This window comes from Pogona vitticeps, chromosome ZW-PAR (assembly GCF_051106095.1).
Source record: "Pogona vitticeps strain Pit_001003342236 chromosome ZW-PAR, PviZW2.1, whole genome shotgun sequence".
Classification (NCBI taxonomy): domain Eukaryota; kingdom Metazoa; phylum Chordata; class Lepidosauria; order Squamata; family Agamidae; genus Pogona; species Pogona vitticeps.
In genome coordinates, this window is record NC_135800.1 from 10,380,512 (window position 1) to 10,403,700 (window position 23,189).

Consider the following 23,189-nt stretch of genomic DNA (forward strand, 5'->3'; position numbering starts at 1 on the left):
GGGAAAAGGGTGTCTAGTCGCCTGGGCTGGGATTCAGGATAAAGTGTGTGTTTTGTGCTTCCTTCTAAAATAAAGGTCAGTTTGGCCAGCTTTGTGGGATGAGAGGCAGTCCCTGGACAAAAATCAGATCGAAGAAGGTCTAAGCTCATTCAAGGCTCCCTCCTTCCGGTTGGTAGGAAGGAATCCGATGTACAGTGGTGCCTCGCTAGATGATAATAATCTGTTCCACTGAAATCGCTGTTTAGTGAAATCATTGTCTAACGAAAAGCATTTCCCCATTGGAATGCATTGAAACCTGTTTCATGCGTTCCAATGGGGAAGAATCGTCGTTGTTTAGCGAAGATCGGCCATAGGAAAGCCGCTTTGTGAACCGCCGATCAGCTGTTTAAATTGCTGTCTTGTGAAGCTTAGGTCCCGAAAACACCTGTTTGTGAGCGCGGAGGGAGCTGTCAAAATCGTCGTCTAGCAAAAATCGGTTTGCGAAGCAGAGACCAAACATTGTCCAGCGAAATTCTCCCATAGGAATCACTGTTTTGCGAATCGTTATAGCGATCGCAAAAAGCCAACGTCTAGCGAAAAAACTGTCATGTGTGGTAACTGTCTAGCGAGGCACCACTGTACCTATTGCCGGACGAGGGCTCAGGATTTCTCAGCCTGACCTACCTCGTAAGGCGATTGTGAAGATGAAGTAGGGGAAGCAGAGAGCCAAGGACTGGACCCTGGAGGTCATGGGAGAACACCCAGCACAGACAAGGAACACAGAGACACGAATAATACACCTCAACCCTCTCCAGGAAAGCTGAGTCAAGGAAAACACCACGGGGGAGACCCTGGGCTGAAGAAGCCTTACCTCCGGGGGTCCATCTGGAAGAAGACGGAGGGTCTCCCGGCAGGTAAGAGCCCCCTGGTTGCTCTTTGTTCTCTCGGGCAGCAAGGGTGACTCCTCCAAGGCGCTTGGTAGTTTTCTCCCCAGACTCGGAGCGACGGCCATTTCTAGAACGATGCAGATTTCATCCTGTTTGCTCTTCAGAGCCGTCTGGGCAAACAAGAGGGGAAAAAGCGTGACCTTGCAGGAAACCTGAAAGGGGCCTGGGGAAATTTCATACCTCCGCACCTCCCATGGCCACCTCTTGGACTCCCCTGAGGTGGAACTCAAGGTATTCAAAATCCAGAGGTATTCTCAATTAGGACATTTCAGGGGTGGCAACCTTACGAACAATAATACAGTCCCAGCTGCTGACACACAAGAAGACCTGCTTGTTTTATTTTGGGAGCATTTTGATTTGTTTTACACACACACACACACACACACACACACACACACACACACTTACTTAATACACATGCACCAAGAAGTCTGGGGACCACCAGAATGAAGGACCTCGCTAAATGTGAAATGCATAAGAAGTCTCAGGAACTCCCTACCACAAGATCCAGCCATAGCCCCTGGGCTGAAATGGCAATTAGACAAAACGCATGCAGGACAGAGGATTGAATGCTAAAGCTACCATAAACACTGGAGCTAGACTGACCTTTAATCTGATCTTGTGGGATTAGCTAGCGCAGTGGCTGCCAACCTTGGGTCCTCAGATGTTCTTGGACCGCAGAAATCCTGGCCACAGCACGGTTCATGGTGACAGCTTTTGGGAGTTGTAGTCCAAGAACTCCTGGGGAACCAAGGTTGGAAACCACTGCGCTAGTCCGTCCCATTCATATTCACAGTTAGCCATCCATCTAAAGCGACTCCATCCAAGCACCACTGAGTTCAGCCTTTAAATAACAATGACAGGGAATAAGAGTGAACTAGGACGTTTGCTACTTACTTCTCATACCCATCCGGGACATGCACGCAAGCCGTACGATCGCCCGCCTGCCTTAGCAACCTGATTGTGGTGTGGGTTAAGTCGGAGTTCTTGGCCTGCTCTTTAGAAACCACCTGCTCTAGGTAAGACACAACCACACAGAACTCACCCTCTGGAGCCTTTCCATTTTGGCTATGGTGTCCTCCAAGGACCGAAGGCAGGGCCCCACCGCGAAATGAACAAACCACAGCTGACGCAAGACGACGGGAGTTAAAGGAAATGCCTTCAGATAGACAGGCAGAACGGCTGAGTTCAGTTATAATGTGGGATTTGGCTTGTAACACCTCCAGTCTTGTGTCTCCTCTGAGCACACTCTGGGGTGACTTACAGATCAACCATGCATCACAGAGAGGGGAGGACAGGAACTGTTACAGTGAAACAAGGACATGAGTTTATCTGGACAGGTGAACATTCATTTATTTATTCATTCATTCATTCATTCATTCATTCATTCATTCATTCATTCATTCATTCATTCAATCTATTCATTCATTCATTCATTCATTCAATCCATTCATTCATTCATTCATCCATTCATTCAATCTATTCATTCATTCATTCATTCAATCTATTCATTCATTCATTCATTCAATCCATTCATTCATTCATTCATCCATTCATTCATTCATCCATTCATTCAATCTATTCATTCATTCATTCATTCAATCTATTCTATTCTATTCTATTCTATTCTATTCTATTCTATTCTATTCTATTCTATTCTATTCTATTCTATTCTATTCTATTCATATCCCTTGCAATCAGTGTCACAGCACTACTCTGGACAGGCTACAACACATAAAACAGAAAAGACAAATGAAAATAGAAATATTAAAACCAATAGCAAGAACCCTTTAAAAACCCCAAAAAAACAGATGGCACGAATTAATCTCAGAGCGGATGGAGGGAAGAGGGGAGGGAAGAAGAGGAGGGGAAAGAAAGAAAAGTGAGGGGGGGGGAAAGGTGATCAGCTGCTGTTGGTGGGGAAAACCTCCCTGAAAAGCAATGTCTTTAATGGCTTCCTAAATGCCCAGGCGGAGCTCCTCCGGAAGATGGTTCTGTCAAGTGGGAGCCACCCCAAAGAAGGTCCTGCCTCTTGGAGAGGGTTTACAGGCCTCCCTCGGGGTGGCCACCCAGAGGAGCCTCGACTGGGATAATCATGTGGGTCGGGCAGATGACATTCAGGAGAGACGCTCCAACAAGTAACTGTATGTGTCAAAATCCAGAACCTGATTCCAGGACGCCACGGACCACCAGTGGAGGGGAGCCAGAATTGGAGTGGTCAAATTTGCACGGAGGGCCAAGGTTGGGCGCTGCAACCTTGGCTAGGAAGCTCAGCCTTCAGGTGAGTCTTGGCTGGATCTAGATAAGGGGTTGTGACCTAGCACAACATGTCCTTGGTGTCCGAGAGCATCTGAGTTTCACAGACCCGCAGGATTTTAGCGCTGGAAGGGACCTCGAATGTCTTCTTGTCCATGCATTATCAATCTTGAGGCGTCCAGATATTTTGGAACTTTGCTCCCATCAACTGTGCGCAAAGGACAAGAACCCCAGTCTGGCCATAACCCCTGGCAAGCAGAAAACCCACAGCTGAAACCTCCCCTGACAGATGGCCTTTGGGTCTCTTCTGAACAAGCAAACAAGCTTCTCCAATGAAAAATAGCCCAACATCGTCCAGTTCTTCCATTCCACCATTGGACAGCTTTTACACACACATCCCATCCTAATCTTTAGACAAAATCTCCGCTCCTATAAAACAGGCACGTTGGCTGAGGTGCCAACACAGTGCTTCCCAACCTTGGGTAACTCAGATGCTCTTGGACTACAACTCCCAGAAGCCTTCACCACCAGGTCTGCTGGCCAGGATATCTGGGAGTTGTAGTCCAAGAACATCTGGGGACCCTGGGTTGGGAACCGCTGCATGGGGCAGGCTCTAGAATTCAGAAGTGCTAAGAAATCTTATTGTCCTAGCTTTCTTCCGTTTCGGTTTTCTTTTCCCCCCTCCTGCTGTCAGTCTCAACTTCTTTCTCTCCTACCTTTAGAAAGGAATCTGCAGAACTGCTTTTTTGAGAGGAGAAGAGGAAAGAAAAAGAGAAGGAGCTAGACGTGGAGGAGAAGGTGGTGGTGGAGATGATAAAGTAGACCGAAATTCCATCCACCCCACCTGCAGCCAAGCCCACCCCTCAGTCTGGGCAGAACATTCCCTGAAGTGGTAAGAGAGGGCTTTGGTGCCTTCACAACTTCAAAAGATGTTGTATTCGCGAAGGCTTTCACGGCCGGGATCTAATGGTTGTTGTGGGTTTTTCGGGCTCTTTGGCCATGTTCTGAAAGTTGTTCTTCCTAATGTTTCGCCAGTCTCTGTGGCCCGGCATCTTCAGAGGACAGCACTAAATACTGCACTCCCAAGCCAACTACACCAGAGCACAGAGTGCTGTCCTCTGAAGATGTCCAGCCACAGAGACTGGTGAAACCTTAGGAAGAACAACCTTCAGAACACGGCCAAAGAGCCCGGAAAACCCACAACAACCATCAAAAGATATTGTCAGCTGGCAGCGCAGAACGTCTGCTGCCGCCACACTATCCACCAGACTCCACCTCAACTGTCACCACGAGTCTTGTAGCTGGTCTGGCTTTTCCGCTCGAGTTGATGCACACCTTAACTAGGTGCCTTTTGCAACACAAGTTTGGAGTGCGGTCCGGCCCGGCTGCAAGTCGTAAAGCTGTCATTTCTTCGGCCTCGTCGAATCCGAGAAAGATGTTGGATGGTGGGCTGTTTTGTTTTGGCTTCTAGCAAGAATGGAGATGCAGGCCATTAATCAGGACCGAGAGCAGTCTCAATCATCAACTCAGCAAACAGCTGGACTGTATACATTTCTTGCAGAAAGGCTCCTTTTGATTATTTCATGCTGGAAAAGCGATTTATTCCCGTAAAAACTTTCTCTAGCATGACACATGGCACCAAACTGTGGGCTTTAATGTAAGCAACTATATTTATTTTTAAAGATGGAAATATTTGAAATCCAGCTTTTCCATATGATGCACAGAATTTCGTAATTAAGCTTTTTTTTTTTTCAAGGAAAGGAAGCAAACCCAGCTTGTCCACCAGCCTTTGGCAATCGGTGGCCAACTTGCTCCTCCTACTGGCCAGCTCTTCAAACTGCAAGGCAACTCTGCGCAGAATGAGGATGAGAAGCGCAGGATGTTCAAGCAGAGTTGGCTTGACCACAACTCTGCCTTGGAGGAGCTACTGAAGCCCCCCTGGTGTCTATGCTTCATGAGCCGTCTGCCAAATGCTTGAAAGGAGGGTCTAGACTGAGGTCTTCCGATTGCGGTTGGAAGCAATGCATCGCAACAGCAACAATGTTGCACACAACATGCTAGTGGTGGTGTAGCACTATTGCCAGGAAAAACCGAAGGCAGCAGGAAAAGAGGGAAACCAAAGGGGAGTTCATGGTCTTGAAATTGCAAAAACCGAGCAGATTTGCTAGTGGACATTCTGGGTGTGTGTGTCATTCATTCATCAGATCACAATAAGTCGGGGGCGACGGGAGGGCACAGAGCAACATCCATGACATTACCAGTGCTGTCCCCTTTTGGCACCTAACACAGTGACTTATACAAGCACCAAATGGACTGTGATTGACTGTGGATACTGGGAGCGAAAACTGCCAAAATGGCACTCTTTTAAGAAAACCCACATGTGATATGCAAGTTAGGACCACCACCACCACCCCTTAAAGCAATGGTCCCCAACCTTGGGCCTCCCGATGTTCTTGGACTACAATTCCCAGAAGCCTTCACCACCACCTCTGCTGGCCAGGATTTCTGGGAGTTGAAGTCCAAGAACATCTGGAGGCCCAACGTTGGGGACCACTGCTTTAAAGGAATAGACTTTTTCTGGATGAATGACGGCACAATTCACAGAGAGCTACCTAGGAAAGCTGAAATGAACCGGCTGCCGAGGATACCTGCTCAAGGATCTGAAATTTGGAGGACTCGCCCACGTCTATTTCAGACAGAAAGGATACTTGGGGGATGCTATGAAGCTTATGCGGGAGGTCCGTGAGTCCCACCAGAAAGTCCTGTTTCATGAAGACTTCGTTGGCAGCCGAGAGCCTCATGTCGGTGTTTGCGTTCCACTGGAGAATGACAGAGAAAGGGAAGATGTGAACGCAGCCCAGTCGCTGGCATCTTGAGGACAACGACAGGAAACACACTTTTCAGTGTAATGCAGACAGCCAGTACGGTGAAGGACAAAGGCAGATAATGCCTGTGCCAACTTGGGGGAACAGGCCAGAGAAAGCGACGCCGCTGGTGTAAAATCTCAACAAGATTTTGGCCAAGAAATCAAAGCCCATTCAGTTGGGTACAACTGGGTTCAGTTCCGGGCTGTGTCTGAAAAGGACACAACTATCCATTGATATTTGCGGAAACCCCAACTACATAGAGACCTCGTCTCTTCTTACTTTACGTTGGCGTCGATAAATGATGAGTCGGACGGCCAAAGCAACCGCCAGGGCTACGACAGTGGCCACGATGCTGACTTCCCAAGAAGGTCCTACAGAAAATACCATCAGAGTGGAATAAAGGTTGATCCACAGAGTCACGTACAGGACCTGAAATGGCAGAAGAGGTGGGGAAATATCTAAGTCTGTGGCCCCAAAGAAGCCTGTGGCCAGGAGCAGGGGACATGTTTTAGATGTCGACTCAAAGGTGGCACTCCCGCCTGAATTTTACAAGAGTTCTCTGTCCAAGGTGCTGGGTTCGGACTAAAACCCGGAGCAGATTCACTGCTCCACTGACACCGGAGTCACCTTCTCTCAGCCCCACCCAATCAGGCAGTCCCACAAGGCGGCAGCATGCCATGGTTTTACCCATGCCAACATTCAGGATTGCCATGCATCCCTTACCACAGCAATGGTTATTCTGAATCCTCTGGAATTGTAGAATAGATACTGTTTAACTTCCGGCTGCAACACCGTGCCTTGAATTAAATTTTTCCATTGGTCAGGTGTCACCTGTTTGTGCAATGACACAATCATTATCCACATACCCAGATTTACAGACACATTTCACTATAAGCATGGGGGGGTAACAATGAGAAGAACAATAACAACATAGCCAACATCCTGTTGTGCAGTTACACCAGCAGAAAGGAAACAATGTAACTTACAGAAAGAAACTGCTACGAATTAGTAAGTCCCTGCTTGGATATCTCATTGCATGCCAGTCGTGAGGCTTAGCATGTGACCTGGAATTCAAACAGGGACTGCAAGCAATGCCATCTCCTCTCTGCCTGGAAGCAACAGGATTTTGGCCATTAACTATTATGAGTAATAATTATCAGCATAACCTCATGCATACTGTATATAAAGGAGATGAAAAAAAGGCAATACATCAACGGTATTTTACCAGCAGGTCTACTTCTGCTGTGCAAGTTTCAATGAGATCTGGAACATCACCTGAATTCCCAGCTTCTTCAGTCTCTCTGCCCAAAGATTCGTATTCAAAGTGCTGGGAAAAGAGGTCTCGTGAGCCGTCAGGACTAGAAGTACTTGTCCATTGCTCAACTCTGAAAAGCAAGAGCAAAGGAGGCTAAGCATCAGAGGGAACTAGGACATAGCTCAAAGGCACCGTACATGTTCCACGGGCACAAGTTCACAAGCACAGCCCTGTCCTCTATAGTTCAGAAATGATCCGATGCCAGATTAAGGGGGGGGGATTCATCTCTCTGTGAAAACCTGCAAAGGAAAGTTGTGCGATTCAGTAAAATTTGAACTTACTAAGGTTAGACCAATGTCTATATCAGTGATTCCCAACCCTGGGTCCCCAGATATTCTTAGACTACAAAGTCCTAGAAATCCCAACTAGCACAGTGAGTGGTGAAGGTTTCTGGGAGATTTAGTCCAAGAACATCTGGAGACCCAAGGTGAGGAACCACTGGTCTATAATATGAATATTCATTCCAACATGAATAAACGCATTGGCAAATCAGCTCGCGCGTCCTCTAGACTCACAAAGAGAGTACGACTTAATAAGAAGCTGACCGCATATACCAAGATCCAGGTCTATAGAGCCTGTGTCCTAAGCACACTCCTGTCCTGCAGTGAGTCCTGGACCCTTTGTGCATGGCAGGAGAGGAAGCTGAACACCTTCCATATGTGTTGCCTCCGACGGATTTTTGTTATCACCTGGCAGGACAAAGTTCCAAACAGAGAAGTCCTAGAACGAGCTGGAATTTTAGCATATATACATTACTGAAACAGCGACGTCTACGTTGGCTCGGGCATGCTGTGAGAATGGCTGATGGTCGGATTCCAAAAGATCTCCTGTATGGAGAATTAGTGCAGGGAAATCGCCCCAGAGGGAGACCACAGCTGCGATACAAGGATATCTGCAAGCGGGATCTGAAGGTCTTAGGAATGGACCTGAACAGATGGGAAACCTTGACCTCTGAGCTTTCAGCCTGGAGGCAGGCGTTGCATCACGGCCTCTCCCAATTTCAAGAGACCCTTGTCCAGCAGGCCAAGCCAAAGAGGCAGTCCTGAAATCAGCAAAATCAGGGAGCTGGACAGGGGACAGATAGTATTTGTCTTCAGTGTGGAAGGGATGGTCACTCTCAAATTAGCTGCTCCAAGTCCTCCATTCAGAGCACGTGACCATCATCTCTTGAGACTGAAGGATGCTTACGATCTGACATGAATTAATATCAGATTAAGTTTTTTCAGGGAGTCTGGATAGTTCTACATGTAAAGCAGAATCCACAGAGCTGTCTGTACATAATTCACTAGTTTTCCTATATTTAAACCTCATGAATCAGGAAAAAATTACAACAACACCTGGTTGGGATATTCTGCAACATAATGAGGTTTCAAAGGCATTGAAGATCATGTTCTCTCCTTTCTGGGGTGAATAAGGTACTGCAAGTTTCTCCTCCGCACCAGGATACAACAGGATTTTGGTCAAATAACTAATACCGGCCAGAACGTTCAGGTGTTCTGCATAGATTTTTTTTCCACATTGACAAAAATACCAATGACTATGCAGCTTCGCATGGTTTTGTCCAAAACTGCACAATTCATGCTAGTGTATGAATTCTTCAAATTGCCCTCAACTAGGAAGACCGTTGCTTGACGCAGGAATCTGAAGCACCAGATGGGGTATTCACATCTTTCTTAGCAAAATCCACTCCTTCTGTGTTTGCTTCATGCTTCTGTCTGCCTGCTTTGTTCCTCAAAGGGAAAGGGCAGCAGAGATTTTTTTTTTTTTACTCCCTTCAAACATCTTCAGGATGAAAAAATAAATAATAACTCGGTCTCAGCAGTCTCATTTAGAGGTCCCAAATCTCATGAGGTTCTAAAATTCCACGTCGCATGATTTCATTGTGCTTAAACAGCCTGAACCATAAAGAACACGTAATTTAGCGAATTGTCTTCCCATCACCCAAGAGTTTGCCTTAGACTGAGATTGTGCAAAATATCTCTCTTGTACTTGACCCTTTTTGACCCATGCAGGGATAGAAAAGGACCCCAATGGCAAAAAAGTGATATATTTGCTGGGATCTTTCCCATCCTGCTGCTTTAAAAAAAAGGGGTAAAAAAAGACAGCAAGTGGTTGAAATGTGTAGCTGTTCAGGTGACCAGATCACAAAAAGCCAACAAGGATAACTTTTCTCTGGATTCTGAAACAAAACACTACCTTGGTGCATGCGCTCGTAATCTCAAGATTAGACCACTGTAACGCGCTCTACGTGGGGCTGCCTTTGAGGCTGATGCGGAAACTTCAAGTGGTGCAGAATGCAGCAGCCAGACTCCTTACTGGAGTGAGAAAACACCAACATATTTCTCCTGTTCTGGCTGCGCTGCACTGGCTGCCCATCTGTTTCCGCATTGAATTCAAAGTTCTAATGCTTACCTATAAGGCTCTAAATGATTTAGGACGTCAATACTTGGCGGAGCGCCTGCTCCCACCAAGATCTACTCAGATCACCCGCACGAGTCAGGAGGTGAGGCTGAGGAGCCTTACGCCGAGGGAGGCCCAGAAGGAAAAGACTCAAAGCCAGGCCTTCTTGGCGGTGGCTCCTCGCCTTTGGAACAACCTTCCTCCGGAGATTTGCAAGGCCCTGTCGCTGGGTACTTTCAAATGTCAGCTGAAAACATGGATGTACATCCAGGCCTTCCCTCCTATCAACTACTGATTTCTTTTTACTTTGCTATTTATTATTTATTATATTCCTGCACTATTTGTTATTGTTGTATGCTAATGTTTCTAAGTTTTTTAAAATTGTTTTGATGTTCTGTAAGCCGCCCAGAGTGGTAGAATATACCAGATGGGCGGGATATAAATCGAACAAATAAATAAAATAAATAAAACAAGAATCCCGCACTGACACAGAACAACTGAACATCCCACGTCTTTCATTTCACCCACAGCTTGGGACAAGCCAAAGATATCACGAAAGCGTCGAAACACAGAAGGAAACCAGTAAAGTGATGTTTTCATCTCTGCCTTTATCTCCCCTCTTGGCCGATTCACACGATCTCCCTCTGCGGCAACCCGCTGCTCGAAAACGACCCCTTTTACCTTGCCTTGGCGAAGCAAAGACAGAGAGCAGCCGTTCCTCTTCCTCAGCTGAGCTTCCTTGACTTGTGCCACAAGCCATAATGACAATTAAGCTCGTTAAAGTCCCAGATTACCCAAGGAAAGGCTCTGCTTTCTGCATTCACATCTCTGGCTCCGATGATATCATCGCGGGTTTGACGGATGGGTGGCTCTTAATGGCTGGGTGAAAAGAAATCGTACAAGGAAGCCGTGTCATCTCCTCCGTGTTGGGTCCAAGAGGTTCATGGAAAGGTGGACCTGAAAGTCCAAGCGGTCTGGGAGATGGCAGCCCACGCCGGATGTCCGGGCGATGGAGGGGTTTTTTCAAGCTGATCTGGCCAGAATTCTACAGAACAGTTTTACTTCCTCGTCAATCTTTCATTAAGCGTCTCCGGCACCCTCTGAAGCAACATTCAGTTTACAACACAGTCGGGGTGGGGCGAGCCTTGTAACAAAGCCTGTTCGAACATGCAACACGGAGCAGTGCTAAGGAAGAAAAAAAGGAGAAGGGTAACAAAAATGGAATAAGCGTCCGTCGGAAATTCACCTGGCAACCTTGCTGGGTGTTTTCAAGAGCCAGCTTAAGACCTGGCTCTTCAGGCAGGCCTTCCCTTCCGATCACGACTTGATTTTCTTTTCTATCTTAACTTCCATTTTGCTTTTCCATCTTGAATGCCACTAATATTATTGATTTGAATTGTCGTTTTAATTGTTTATATGTTGTTTTTCTCATGTTTTTACTGTAAGCCACCCAGAGTAGATGTAGTCTAGATGGGTGGGATAGTAATTAATTAATTAATCAATCAATTAATTAATCAATTAAATAGACTAACAGACAGACAGACGGAAGGAAGGAAGGCATAGACCGACCGACCGACCGACCGACCGACCGACCGACCGACCGACCGACCGACCGACCGATAGATAGATAGATAGATAGATAGACAGATAGATAGATAGATAGATAGATAGATAGATAGATAGATAGATAGATAGATAGATAGATAGATAGATAGATAGATAGATAGATAGATAGATAGCAATATATTTGCCAGGGTTTCTCTCCTCAGGTTGAGTGACTGAAATAGGTATAGTTGGTTGCAGCGTGCCTAAGGCCTTCCCTCTTTGGTTCAGAAAGCAAGGAGGAAGAGATTTTTGGATTTTCTGGACTACAAACACCATAATTCCCCATTCTAGGATTCTACTTGGCTTGCAGATGGCGTAGGTGCACCTCAATGTGGTGTTCTTTGGGGGGGGAACGTCTACATCAGAAAGCTTTGAGCTTAGCTGGCCAAGCTCTGCACAAACTTCTTTCTTGGAAAGAAAACTCCCAGGTAGCACCAGAAGCTCGGGTGGAGCGAGGCCTCGCTCAGCCTTCCAAGACCTTCTGATTTGGACCTTCCTCAGAGGTTCATCACCTCTGGGTGTTTGTTAAGTGCCTGCAAGGCAGGTAGAACTCCCCAGAATAGAAAATGGTGCCGTTTGTAGACCAGATAATCGAAAACTCCTGTTGTTCCAGCAAAGAGGATCTCGTTGACTGGTTGATTTTAGTTTTACGACCTCAGATGCACCGGAACACATCTGGAACTGGCAACACCAGGTCGAAAGGAGCAGGATTATTACATGTGTCAGCTAGCTACCTTACAAGGCTACAAACATAACAGCACCAAAAGATTGCAGCAAGGTCCAGGAGGGCTCCAGGTTTTAAAATATTTCCGTTTCCAGTTGCAAACCACAGGGAAAACAATGACTCAGGGGGCTCGAATCTAAGATTGAGTCATAAAACAAAAATGTTATGCATTTCAGGGCAATGTTTCTTCAAAGCTTCTCTCCATGGCTGTAAACATTGTGCAAGAATAACTAGTAGCATACACAACCACACCTTACAAATCTTTTTACGTACTCATTATAAAAGTCTGCCAAAAATATTCTAGTGAATGAATCTCACCCTCTACCCCAGTGGTTCCGAACCTCGGGTCGCCCAGACGTTCTTGCACTGCAACTCCCAGAAACCCCAGGCAGCACGGCGAGGGGTGAAGGCTTCTGGGAATTGCAGTCCAAGAACAGTGGGGTGACCCAACATTGGGAACCATCGCTCGATCCAACAAAGATAACGTATAGAAAGAAATCTCACTAGTCGCGGCTAGTGCTACAGATCTTAAATAATTAATAGTTGTGCGCCGTTGTCGATCGTGGCTTATAGCAAACCATTCTGGGGTTTCCCAGGTAGAGAGTAGCTGAGAAGTAAATTCCCTTTCCCTTCCTCTGGGGGTAGCCCTGGGGTCCTGGCTGGGCAGGACCAAGGATACCCAGGCTGGCTCTTCTCCCAGGATGCCCAGAGGGGGGAATCGAACTCCCAACTTTCTGACTCCACAGCCAGTTACCTAAACCACTGAGCTATACAGCCAGCTCATAAAAATCTTATGCAAACATAAATAAGATTCTGGCCCTCTATCCTCAAGGTTTTATGGGCCTTTCAACAGAAGGAATAACAGTCCTATGCCTACAGAACATAGATAAATGTCTGAGCCGCTTCCTTCCTTCATTTCTCCTCCATTCCTCTTTTTCTTTCATGCCGTTGTGCAACTTCTGTGCTTCTCGTGTGACTCAGGTCTGGGGCTGGACGGTTGGGTTTTACAGAATGATCCCTAACACCGGCCTCTCTCTTCACAAGCCTGGCAAGCCTGTCAAACTGGAAATGATGGGAAATGGTACACCGCCACAACCCCGCTGTAAAGCACCCACTGGGAAGAAGAATAAGAATTGAATCTAGAAGTTTAAATCCTGGGGTTTGGGGGGCACATCTGTCTACGAGCGTCTGCTCAAACCAAACTCTTTCCTGCTGGATTTTTACTCCGCTGTCACCTGTGTGGCATCTCGTAGCAGAATCCGTTGGTAGACATCTGCTGAGCCTCATTGCGTCCGAACAACAGGATCACACCCCTCTTTCTCCTCCCCTCAGAACCCCCTAGCCCAGTGCTTTCCAGATGGAGGTCCCCAGATGTTCTGGGACTACAACTCCCAGAAATCCTGGCCAGCACAGCTAGTGGCAAAGGATTCTGGGACTTGTAGTCCAGGAACATCTGAGATACCCAAGGTTGGGAACCACTGGTTTAGACACCCTTCAGCAACAAGGACAAAAACATTTAAATGTAACAAACATAGGGGGTGGAGAGTCTGTGGTAAATGCCAACAATTCAAAGGAAGAAGAATGTGGAACAAATGAATGAATGGACATAGAAGGAGAACAGCTGGATTCCTCCAGGCCTACTTACCTCTTGCCTCCTTGAATGGCTCTGTAGTAACTCTAAGGAGTAGAGATGGTGGAACATGGGCATGCATGTTGTTCTACATTTCCTGCATAATCAGACTTTTGAAAAGAAATGATTGAGATGCAGCCATCTGGGACAAAGCAGGCACGGACGGGGTGCCTTGCAAACTGAACAGGCCAGATGGCGGGTCTGAAATATTCCCCATTTCTTGCTCGGCCAACTCTAAAGGAATGCGGTCACGAGGTCCCAAAATCCTTCCGCTCAGTTTCCTGCGCATGAGAGGTGGGGGGGGGGAAGGTTTTGAATTCTCTAGCTTCACACTGAGGCTGAGAACTTTTTGCAGCTTTGGAAAGAGGAGGCCGAAATCACCCTTCTGGAGGAGCCACTGCTCAAGAGCAGAGTGCAGGTTATTTTTTTGCAGTAAGGATGGGGGTTCAATCCTCAGCATCTCCAGGTAGGGAAAGAATATGACCTGAAACTCTGAAGAACTACAACTGATATGAGTAGAGATACTAACAAATTCATTTTCATGTGTCTGTGTCTGTTGTGAATCCACTGCGGGGTTTAGTCTGCCCTTTCTAGAGTTATCCAAGGTGCTGAACTTCTGTGGGCGATAGGGATAGGGCTCAGACCCGGGTTCAAATCCCCTCTCAGCTGTGGGAACTCTTTGCTCATCTCAGTGGTTGCCTAAACCTTGCACACCTCAAATGCATTGAAAATCCTACTAGGGTCACCATAACTCAAAAGCAATTGATAACACATCAATCACACCAATTGTTCACAGTGTGGTGTAGCTGACATGCATTAGGATACTGGAGAACAGGGTTCGAATCCCCACTCGGCCATGGAAAACTCACTGGGGTGTGTATGGAACTGTTAAAACCATTCCTTAAAATATCTACCTCTAAAAGGGTCGCTATAAGTTAGTTCCGACTTGAAAGCACAGAACACACACAGTGTTGACGACAACGTGGTCGTGTGGCAACTCAGAACTGAGTGGATGGGTACATGGGGAATTCATTCTGTAGTGGCTTGGAGGAGATGATGATGATGATCTTAGAATTGCAGAGCTGCAAGTGACCTGGATACCAGCCCCTGACAAGGAGGCCCAGTGGGGGATTCAAACTCCCAACTTCTGGCTCCACAGCCAGAGACCTCAGCCCCTGAGCCATGCAAGAGCTAAGAGGGAGTGCCAGCATTTAAACAGCTATACGTGTATAGTGTAGCTATGCCATTTGTCTCCCGGTCAGGACTTCAGGGTCATCTTGAATTGACCATTTTGATGAACCTTTACTTCCATATCCGTAAAATGGAGTGCAGTTCAGTTTCTTCATGTTTGAATTATCTACTGGCTAACATCTCTCAGGGGGACGTGGAGGCGCTGCGGGTTAAACTGCAGAAGCCTCTGTGTGCTGCAAGGTCGGAAGACCTGCCGTCGTAAGATCGAATCCACGCGACGGAGGGAGCTCCCGTCGCTCGTCCCACCTCCTGCCAACCAACCAACCCATTCGAAAGCATGTATAAATAGGGACCACCTCGGTGGGAAGGTCACGGCGTTCCGTGTCTAGTCGCGGTGGCCACGTGACAACGGAAACTGTGTTTGGACAAACGATCGCTCTACAGCTTGGAAACAGGGATGAGCACCGCCCACTAAAGTCGGACACGGCTGGACTAAATGTCAAGGGGAACCTTTACCTTTACCTAACATCTCTCAAACGTTTCTCTTTTCTTTCTAAGGGAAATGAGGAGGATGTAAATGCCGTACATTCTGTTCAAAACCTTAAAAAGGGGGAATAGCAGTAGGGAAGACTGGAGCGCCCTTCCATCTCTTTCAGCTGATCGACTGAATTGACCCTTCCCGGATTGATCGGTGGATCGAAAGGATCCCCCAGAACCCCCACCGGGACCCCAGCACAAAACAGATGAGTGTGATGTTTTAAAGCCACACCATACTCACGCACAGACACACACACAACCTGGCAACCATCTCAAACTGTATGGCCGCCCTTTCTCAGCCGTCTTGCACACCAGCGCTTTGGAGAGATGCTTCTCAACAAGCCGGGAGGCAAAGAAACTCTTGCAATAAACAAGGTTCCTGACCCCCATCAATCTGGCCCCACTCCCTGCTCCAGTCCGGAAGCAATTCATAACTTTCCATACACTTGAACACAGCAGCAGCGCCCAGAGAATCTTAGGAGGCTGTAATTAAGGCTTCCATCATCCTTGGCTGATTAATTACGAGCCACAGCCTCCTTTTCTCCTCTTTTTCTATGTTTTGAGGTCTTGCTGCAGATGAGATTAAAATATAATTGTCATTTATCCAGAAGCTTTGAAAACAGCAAGGGGAAATCGGCTCAAATGCAGAATAAACCAACATTTGAAGCTATTATAAGAATCTAAAATCTTTTGCTCTGTTGTTTTTCTTTTTTTTAAAAAAAAAAATCTCCTTTAACACCCTGTTTGGTTAATTAAAGAGAAAGGCAACGCAACAACAAAGCTAAACAAAAGATGTTCAAAATTCAAAGGGAAAAAAACAACTATGATGGAAAAAGTCAGCTCAGCAGCCAGGATTAGAGCTGTGCTATTGAGCCACCCTCTCCTCCATAAGGTTTCCGTCTCCCTGCTGAAGTTGCAGGATGGAATTCAAAATCCATTTAATTAATCTTTTTTTGCACGCCGATCTGAACAACGCTGGCAGCAGGAGCCCAAAAAAAGTGGGATTTGGGTAAAGGCTTTTCCATCTCCCTGAAAGGTTTTTTCCCAAGGTATGCATTTTCCAAATCATAATAGCTTATTTTAAATTGCTATTAAATCAACGGTGCTTAATCGGCCTCAGTAGAATGCTGGCATATTTTTTTTTCTGAGCTGCCCAGCTTGGCCTGTTCTTTTTTTTCACACAATAAATTATCGGTGAAACATACAAGTAAGCAGATTTTTAAAAAAAGATGCAATTAGTGTTAGAAGCACAGGTGGGACCTTGGAACGAAGTTGGAACATTACTCTTTTTTTCCACTTTAAGCTTGGGAAAGTTTTAGAAGTACAATGTAGGGCCATCCCAAGACATTTCGCTGCCTGAGACAACGGATGACATGTTCCCCATTTCATATACCGGCGTGCAAGGTATGGCCATCTGTGGATCTTTTAAGGGTCCATCAAACGGCAATAAAATAAAAATAAAATAAGGGCAGGAAGAAGGCAAAGTCATTGGCTGAAAAATCTATGAATCCACAGCAAGATCATCGTTGGATGTGGTTCCACCCGATATCAAAAATAGCCATTCTGGTGCCTCCCAGCAGGAGACGAACATGTAGAAGCTAAATTTAAAAAGAAAAGACAGAAATACCTTTGGATAAGGGGTTGCTGGACTCGGCAGAAAAAAATGATTAAATGTTTATATATTTTGATGTCGCAAAAAAATGGATGATGAAATTGTGAAGGATTGTACAGTAAAATGGGCTCAAAACGTAGGTCATCCTATTGAACTAAGTGCCTGGTTACCAATCTGGGAATGAAATATTAAAATGACTAAATCTATAAATCTGAAAGAAAAGGTACACAAAATGTTTTACAGATGGTAAAGAAATTAACAAAAATGAATAAAAAAATGTTTCTAATCAGTGTTGGAAATGTGAAAAGAAAGTAGGGAGCTTCTGTCCTATGTGGTGGATGTTCCGTAGGGCCAAGGACTTTTGGAAAATGATTCATGAAATGATAAAATTTTAAGGTTTAAAATGGCTTTGACACCAGAAATTTTCTCATTGAATATATTACCAGCCACACTCGGGGGAAAAAACAAAACCTATTTGACCTTACACTTGATCACTGCAGCTAGAATTGTATATGCCTAGGAGGGCTTGTGTTTGAACCCTGACACGCTGGCTTTCTATATGCGGGGAATCGTTTGCACGAAAGAACATCTTGAGTTGGGTGAGCCCTGAAGTGGTGCAGAGAAAATACAGACGGACTTCCGCTTTGAGCATTAAGCATCTCCAAATGTCTTCTGCTCTGGGATTTTTAACCGGTTGGAACAGCTGCAGTGTTAATCATCACATGGGCTATTTGTGACTTATTATCTAAAGAAGGAAGCCTTCCAGAATGATCCAGCTGTTACTCATTGTTTGCTTAGCACTCTCGACTTCTCAGAAGGCAATTTAAGCTCGTTCAGGGAACTTATAGTGTACAGGAAGGCAGGACGGTATTACTGTAATTATTTGCTCTGGCTCTCGTGTACGGGTTGCGGGACAAGTCAAAACCAGCTATGCACCTGACCAGAGAGGAAAGACTTATTTTCCTAGAAGAACAACAACAAAAAATTAATTGTTGGATACCTGGAATTGGGGAAAACTTTCAAAACTCTATGGTAGACCACAACAGAAGAAGGGTGATGGTATATTTATTATTTATTTTAAACATTTTACCCTCCCTTTCTCCCAAGGAAGGACCTAAGGCAGTTTGCATCGTTTAAACACAGTATTAAGGCTAAAAACTGTGGATTATTCAAATATTAAATCAATCAATAACATTATATTAAAAATGTTAGGTCAAGCATTACTCAAGCTGATTTGCGAGCAACAGAATACAAACCATCTTGTTTCGAAACCTTTCCTAGATAGCCCATCATTAAGCAAAAGCTTGCTTGAGTAGAAATGGGGCCACCCTGGCCTCCAGTGGGAGGGAGTTCCACAGTCTGGGAGCAGCGACAGAGAAGGCCCTCTCTCCTGTGTCCCCACCAAATGCGCCTGCGTAGGTGGTGGGAGGGAGAGGAAGGCCTCGCCTGAGGATCTTAAGACCCAAACAGGCTGCTAAGGGACCTTCATGGTGCCTGTGACATTTTGGGAGATAACAGGTCATCCCTGAATTAACCAAGCTGAAGCTGTAGACATTCTGGTTTCAAGAGGTAACGCAACCCGTTTATTACTCCGGGGCTCGGCGGCTCAGCTAATTCTATGAAGCCAACTCTCGAGCAATAATAATCAGTGGACTGTTTCTTCGAGGAGAGGGCGAGAGGTTGATTCAGATCAAACCAGGGTGCCCGGCAAGGTGGGGGACCCTGAGATCAAGAGGGTTCGAGTTTTGATACAGAACAAAAGTAAACGAACAAAAGGAGGCAGCCGTTCCTTGGTCCTTGAGGAATACGTGCCTTGAGGACAACTTCTCGGCTCTGAGTAAGGCAGCCGCCCATGCACAGAGCAGCTTATGTCTAAGGAATGTTTGGGTCTTTTAATTCTTCAGCATTTGTTCCCTCCTTGCACTTTCATTACGGATGTGGCGGCGCTGCGGGTTAAACCGCGGAAGCCTCTGGGCTGCAAGGTCAGAAGACCAGCCGTTGTAAGATCAAATCCACTCGACGGAGGGAGCTCCCGTTGCTCGTCCCAGCTCCTGCCAACCTAGCGGTTTTGCGAAATGCAAAAATGCGAGTAGATAAACAGGGACCACCTCGGTGGGAAGGTAAAACAGCGTTCATTGTCTAGTCACACTGGCCACGTGACCACGGAAGACTGTCTTCGGACAAAACGCTCGCTCTATGGCTTGGAGACGGGGATGGGCACCGCCGCCTAGAGTTGAACACAACTGGACAAATTGTCAAGGAGAACCTTTACCTTTAACACTTTCATTAAGCCGGGACTTCCTTCATACTCACATCAACTTTCATGTTGCAGCCTCGCACCCTTTTCAGATTCTTTCAAGATAAACCGTCGGTTTTCCTTGTAAAATGGCTACGGAAGCCCCATAAACGCTCGGGGCCATTTCCCGCAAATGGCGATGCTGGTTAGAAGGCCTCTCGAAGGGGAGTGTTTTGCGGTGAAAGTGGCATGCCATAAAAATAAACTTGATTCGGGATGCGGGGCCTTGTGGGAACCCGAACAATGGAGTGCCCTCGTTTTGCTCAGACAAGGAACCGAGGACAAATTTAACCAAGTTTAAAATGATTAATGCTTCCGATAACTTTAACCATCTGCGGCTTCCCAACTTTGGATCCCCAGAGTCTGGAATTTAAATTCTCAACAGCCGTCCCCTCATCCTGGTCTGCTCGCCAGGATTTTATAGGAATTGCCCTCTAAGAACATCTGGGGACCCGCAGTTGGGAATGACCAGTTTAGAAGGAGCAGATGTTAATTGCATTGTGGCCGTATCTGTTTTCCGCATTTACTCCATGAGACATGGAAGCTCTCTGCCAGCACAACTCTGCAGATGGAAAGTGAAATAAAGTATAACATCTTACATGCACTTAAATGGTCGTAATACAAAGCAGAATCATGACTTTTGCTATTTTCTTGTTCATTCCTTTGATTTCCTTCCAAGGCACGTCAGAGAAACAGATACAAGTGAGGAAGATTGCAAAATCCATACTGGGGTGATGTCTTCTATTAAGGTTGCACAACAGACCTCACGCAGCATGTGAGCGATGGAGATTATTCATCTCTTTATCAGGAAGGATGTCAGAAGATTAAGCCATGTGTGCGGGAGTGGGTGGGGAGGAGAAGCTTGGTCAAATCCTTCTCGTCTGCCTGGCATTTATGAGACGCAACAGAGGAGTTAAGGTTTAAAATCAAAGAAAGGCCATCAGGTGCTGGGTTATACCTAGATCAGCTCTCAAGACTGCCTGGCAAGAGGGAAGTGCCATTTTTATCATCTCATACATGTGATAAATGAGGAGAAGCATCAGAGACTGAAAACATATTACAATTGCACTCGCCTCCTTAAAAACCACAGGCAGCAACATCAGTGGCTTCCACTTTTGCTGAAGAGAACCCTTCTTTCGTTTTCTAGCCATGATACTTAGACTGTCCTGAATGCTCATTGCGGCAGCCCCGTACAACGCCCTTTTAAATAAATAGCGCTCAGTGGCACCTGCACGGGGGGGGGCAGGTAGATCTCCCCGGGATCCCGACTCTGGAGACATCCATTCCTCCTTTTGAACTGAACAGAGAATTTGAACTTTGAACCAAACAAGGTATCCCTTAGGGAGTACCCTGTACAAATGGCACCTTAGCAATCTTGTAAGAGAGCTGGGGGGGGGGTGTCTCGTTCCACTAAGCACTAATTTTTGGATTATCGACCTGGATTATAATTTTGGCATCTGTTGTTATTTTTGGAGTTCTGTCCAGCCTCGGGGGTGGTTTGGGAATGGCTACTATATCGTCACTATGTCGGGCAGTATAAAAAACTTATTTGAATAACTTTATTTTTAAACACATCTATTGTGTGGATTTCCATTTTCAGGCCTGTAGCTCGCTGGCTGGAAAAGGCTGCATCATTCTTAACGCGGTGGGTCCTGAATCCGGGACCCCAGAGGCTGTTAAGACGCCCGCTCCTAGACGTCCGAGACAGCACGAATCAAGGCTTCAGAAAGTGTGGTTGAAGCTGTCCATAACAGAAATAATTTTTAAAAAATCCACTCTGAAACAGCTACCACCATTCCCTGCTTAAATAACATTCTGCTCCCACAGAGCCCAGATGAGTAAGCATGCCCCTCCAGATGTTTTTTTTGAGATGGTCGTTCCTACAATGTCTCTTTACCGGCTAGGTTGGTGGAGGGCACCGCTTGCCCTCCACCATCCCAGAACCCAGGATTTTAACCCTAAGATTTCAGAGGGCAGCCGCCGAACAGAAGCTCTTGCTTGGCAGAAGCAAGAAACAAGTGGGACGACAGAGACGGACTGGTTTGAAACTGACTGAAAGAAATCAAAGGCGCCTTGCACGCGGTTGAGGAAGCGGATGGAGGAAGCGGATCTGAATGCTTCTGGTCCCCCGAGAAGCCTCTCAACCCTCTCGCTGAGTGAAATCATGCACTGTGATGTTATCTCAGGTTGCCGGCAGTTTCTTGCAACCCTCTCCTCACAAAAGCGGTACAGCCTACAGCCTCACAACGATCGGTTTCCTTCATGTATCCTTGGAAAAAGTGAAAAATAAAGACTATTTTAATAACACACCCATCATAAAGAGATCCATTCCCCTGAGGTAAATGGCTCTATTCTCACAGCCAGATCTTGCATCACTTTGCTGAAGTTTATGTTTCTTTTTCTTTTCTCACTGGTATCTTTTAGATCTTTTACAGTGTTCCCATATGTGAAACACAATGTTTCCAAGGGTGATTTTTTTTTTAATGATCATTTCAAGTTTTAAGTTTAAGCACCAGAACCAGAGGCGGAAAAAGAGGGCTGGGCGAGAAGATAACAGACTTAAAAGGTGTAGAAGGAAAGTCACATTATTGGCCCCAGTGAATTTCTTCACGTTTCTTTCCTCATGGCAACGCCTAGAGACATCATGTTCAGTCCCAATAGCCTTTTAAATAAACATGTCCTCCTGTACAACTCAGGCAAGCACAAGACATTTTGAGCCCTCAGTCCCCAGGGATACCTTGTTAATGACTAAGATGCTGCGGGTTCAAACCCTTTGAAGAACTACAGCCACCCATCCCTGCTATGTTGTTATTGCTGTTAGGTGTCATCAAGCCAACCTCTGACGCATGGCGACTTTGACTTTTCCCAGCACGATGGTCTTTTCCCCCAAGAATCCTGCCTTCTCGTGATGTCCCCAAAGGAGGACAAACCTCACTTTCAACCTTTTCCCCCTCATCATTCAAGCTTGATTTGGTTTGTCTTTCTGGCAGTCCCTTCTAGTGTTGTATCTCACACTCCTGCTAGACAATTCAGGATTTTAAGCCTGGCCCTGAGATTTAAGACAACGGCTATTAAAACAACCCCATCTTACCACAAAAATCCAATCGCTTCCCAAGTGACCTCAACTTACTGCCTTCCCCAGCTTTGTGTTGTTTGAAAGCCAGTGAAATCCTGGCTCTTCAAAAATACTGTCACTACTGTGATGGTGTTGACACAGGGTGGGCTATGTAGTCAGAGAAATGTAAGATGGAGTTAGAGAGCTTCTATGTGAAGATGATTTGAGAAACATTGGAATGTGTTTTTCTAAGTGCTATGAGAGTGTTTTTCTGAAGACCGATACAGCGTGGTTCGAGAGAAAGCTGAAGGTCGGACAAAGAAGCCCCTGGAAGACTCAACGTTCCAAGTTATTGGGAGAAGAGATAAAATACCTGAATCTTCATGGGAATTGAGGGCGGTGGAAGGGGTTACAGCCCCTTGAGGCTAAGTTGTTAACAGCCATGAAGTGTCAAGAAGGGTTAGAGTGTTAGAGAATGTAGGAAATGGACGATGGGTTATGTGGGAAAAGTTCAATTCCATGATGATGGGCGAGAGAAAGAACTTGAGCATGTGGTTTGAAGGAGAGAAAATGTGAGTAAAGAGAAAGGAGGAGGTGGGGCTAGCCCATCTTCATAGTGTTTTTTATTTTAATGGGGAACTAGTTTTTTTATTTAACTGTATCAATCTTTGAGTATGTTCTTTAGGCTTAAGCTTGAGCAATATAAACTGATGCTATGAAACTCTATTATTCTAATTTTTTTAAAAAAATTAAACATTCTTACAAAAGGACTAGT

At 45.9% G+C, this 23,189-nt stretch overlaps 2 protein-coding genes across 3 annotated transcripts in view; both read right to left on the minus strand.

Moving 5' to 3' along the window:
• Positions 1 to 15,630, minus strand: part of TMEM268 (transmembrane protein 268) — a 20,639-nt gene extending 5,009 nt beyond the window's left edge. The window contains exons 1-8 of one of the 2 annotated variants that reach the window (XM_078382764.1): positions 13,739 to 15,630; positions 10,446 to 10,949; positions 7,325 to 7,434; positions 6,773 to 6,880; positions 6,329 to 6,478; positions 5,891 to 6,001; positions 1,972 to 2,052; positions 851 to 1,036 (exon numbers count right to left, since the gene is read on the minus strand). In XM_078382764.1, coding sequence (XP_078238890.1) covers positions 851 to 1,036; positions 1,972 to 2,052; positions 5,891 to 6,001; positions 6,329 to 6,478; positions 6,773 to 6,880; positions 7,325 to 7,434; positions 10,446 to 10,524 — 825 coding nt within the window. In that variant the 5' untranslated portion in view covers positions 10,525 to 10,949; positions 13,739 to 15,630. Of the gene's footprint in view, positions 1 to 850; positions 1,037 to 1,971; positions 2,053 to 5,830; positions 6,002 to 6,328; positions 6,479 to 6,772; positions 6,881 to 7,324; positions 7,435 to 10,445; positions 10,950 to 13,738 lie in introns of both variants that reach the window. The other variant, XM_078382765.1, reaches the window with a different exon arrangement.
• Positions 1 to 23,189, minus strand: part of LOC144585147 (uncharacterized) — a 122,348-nt gene that overhangs the window by 44,144 nt on the left and 55,015 nt on the right. The window lies entirely within an intron of this gene.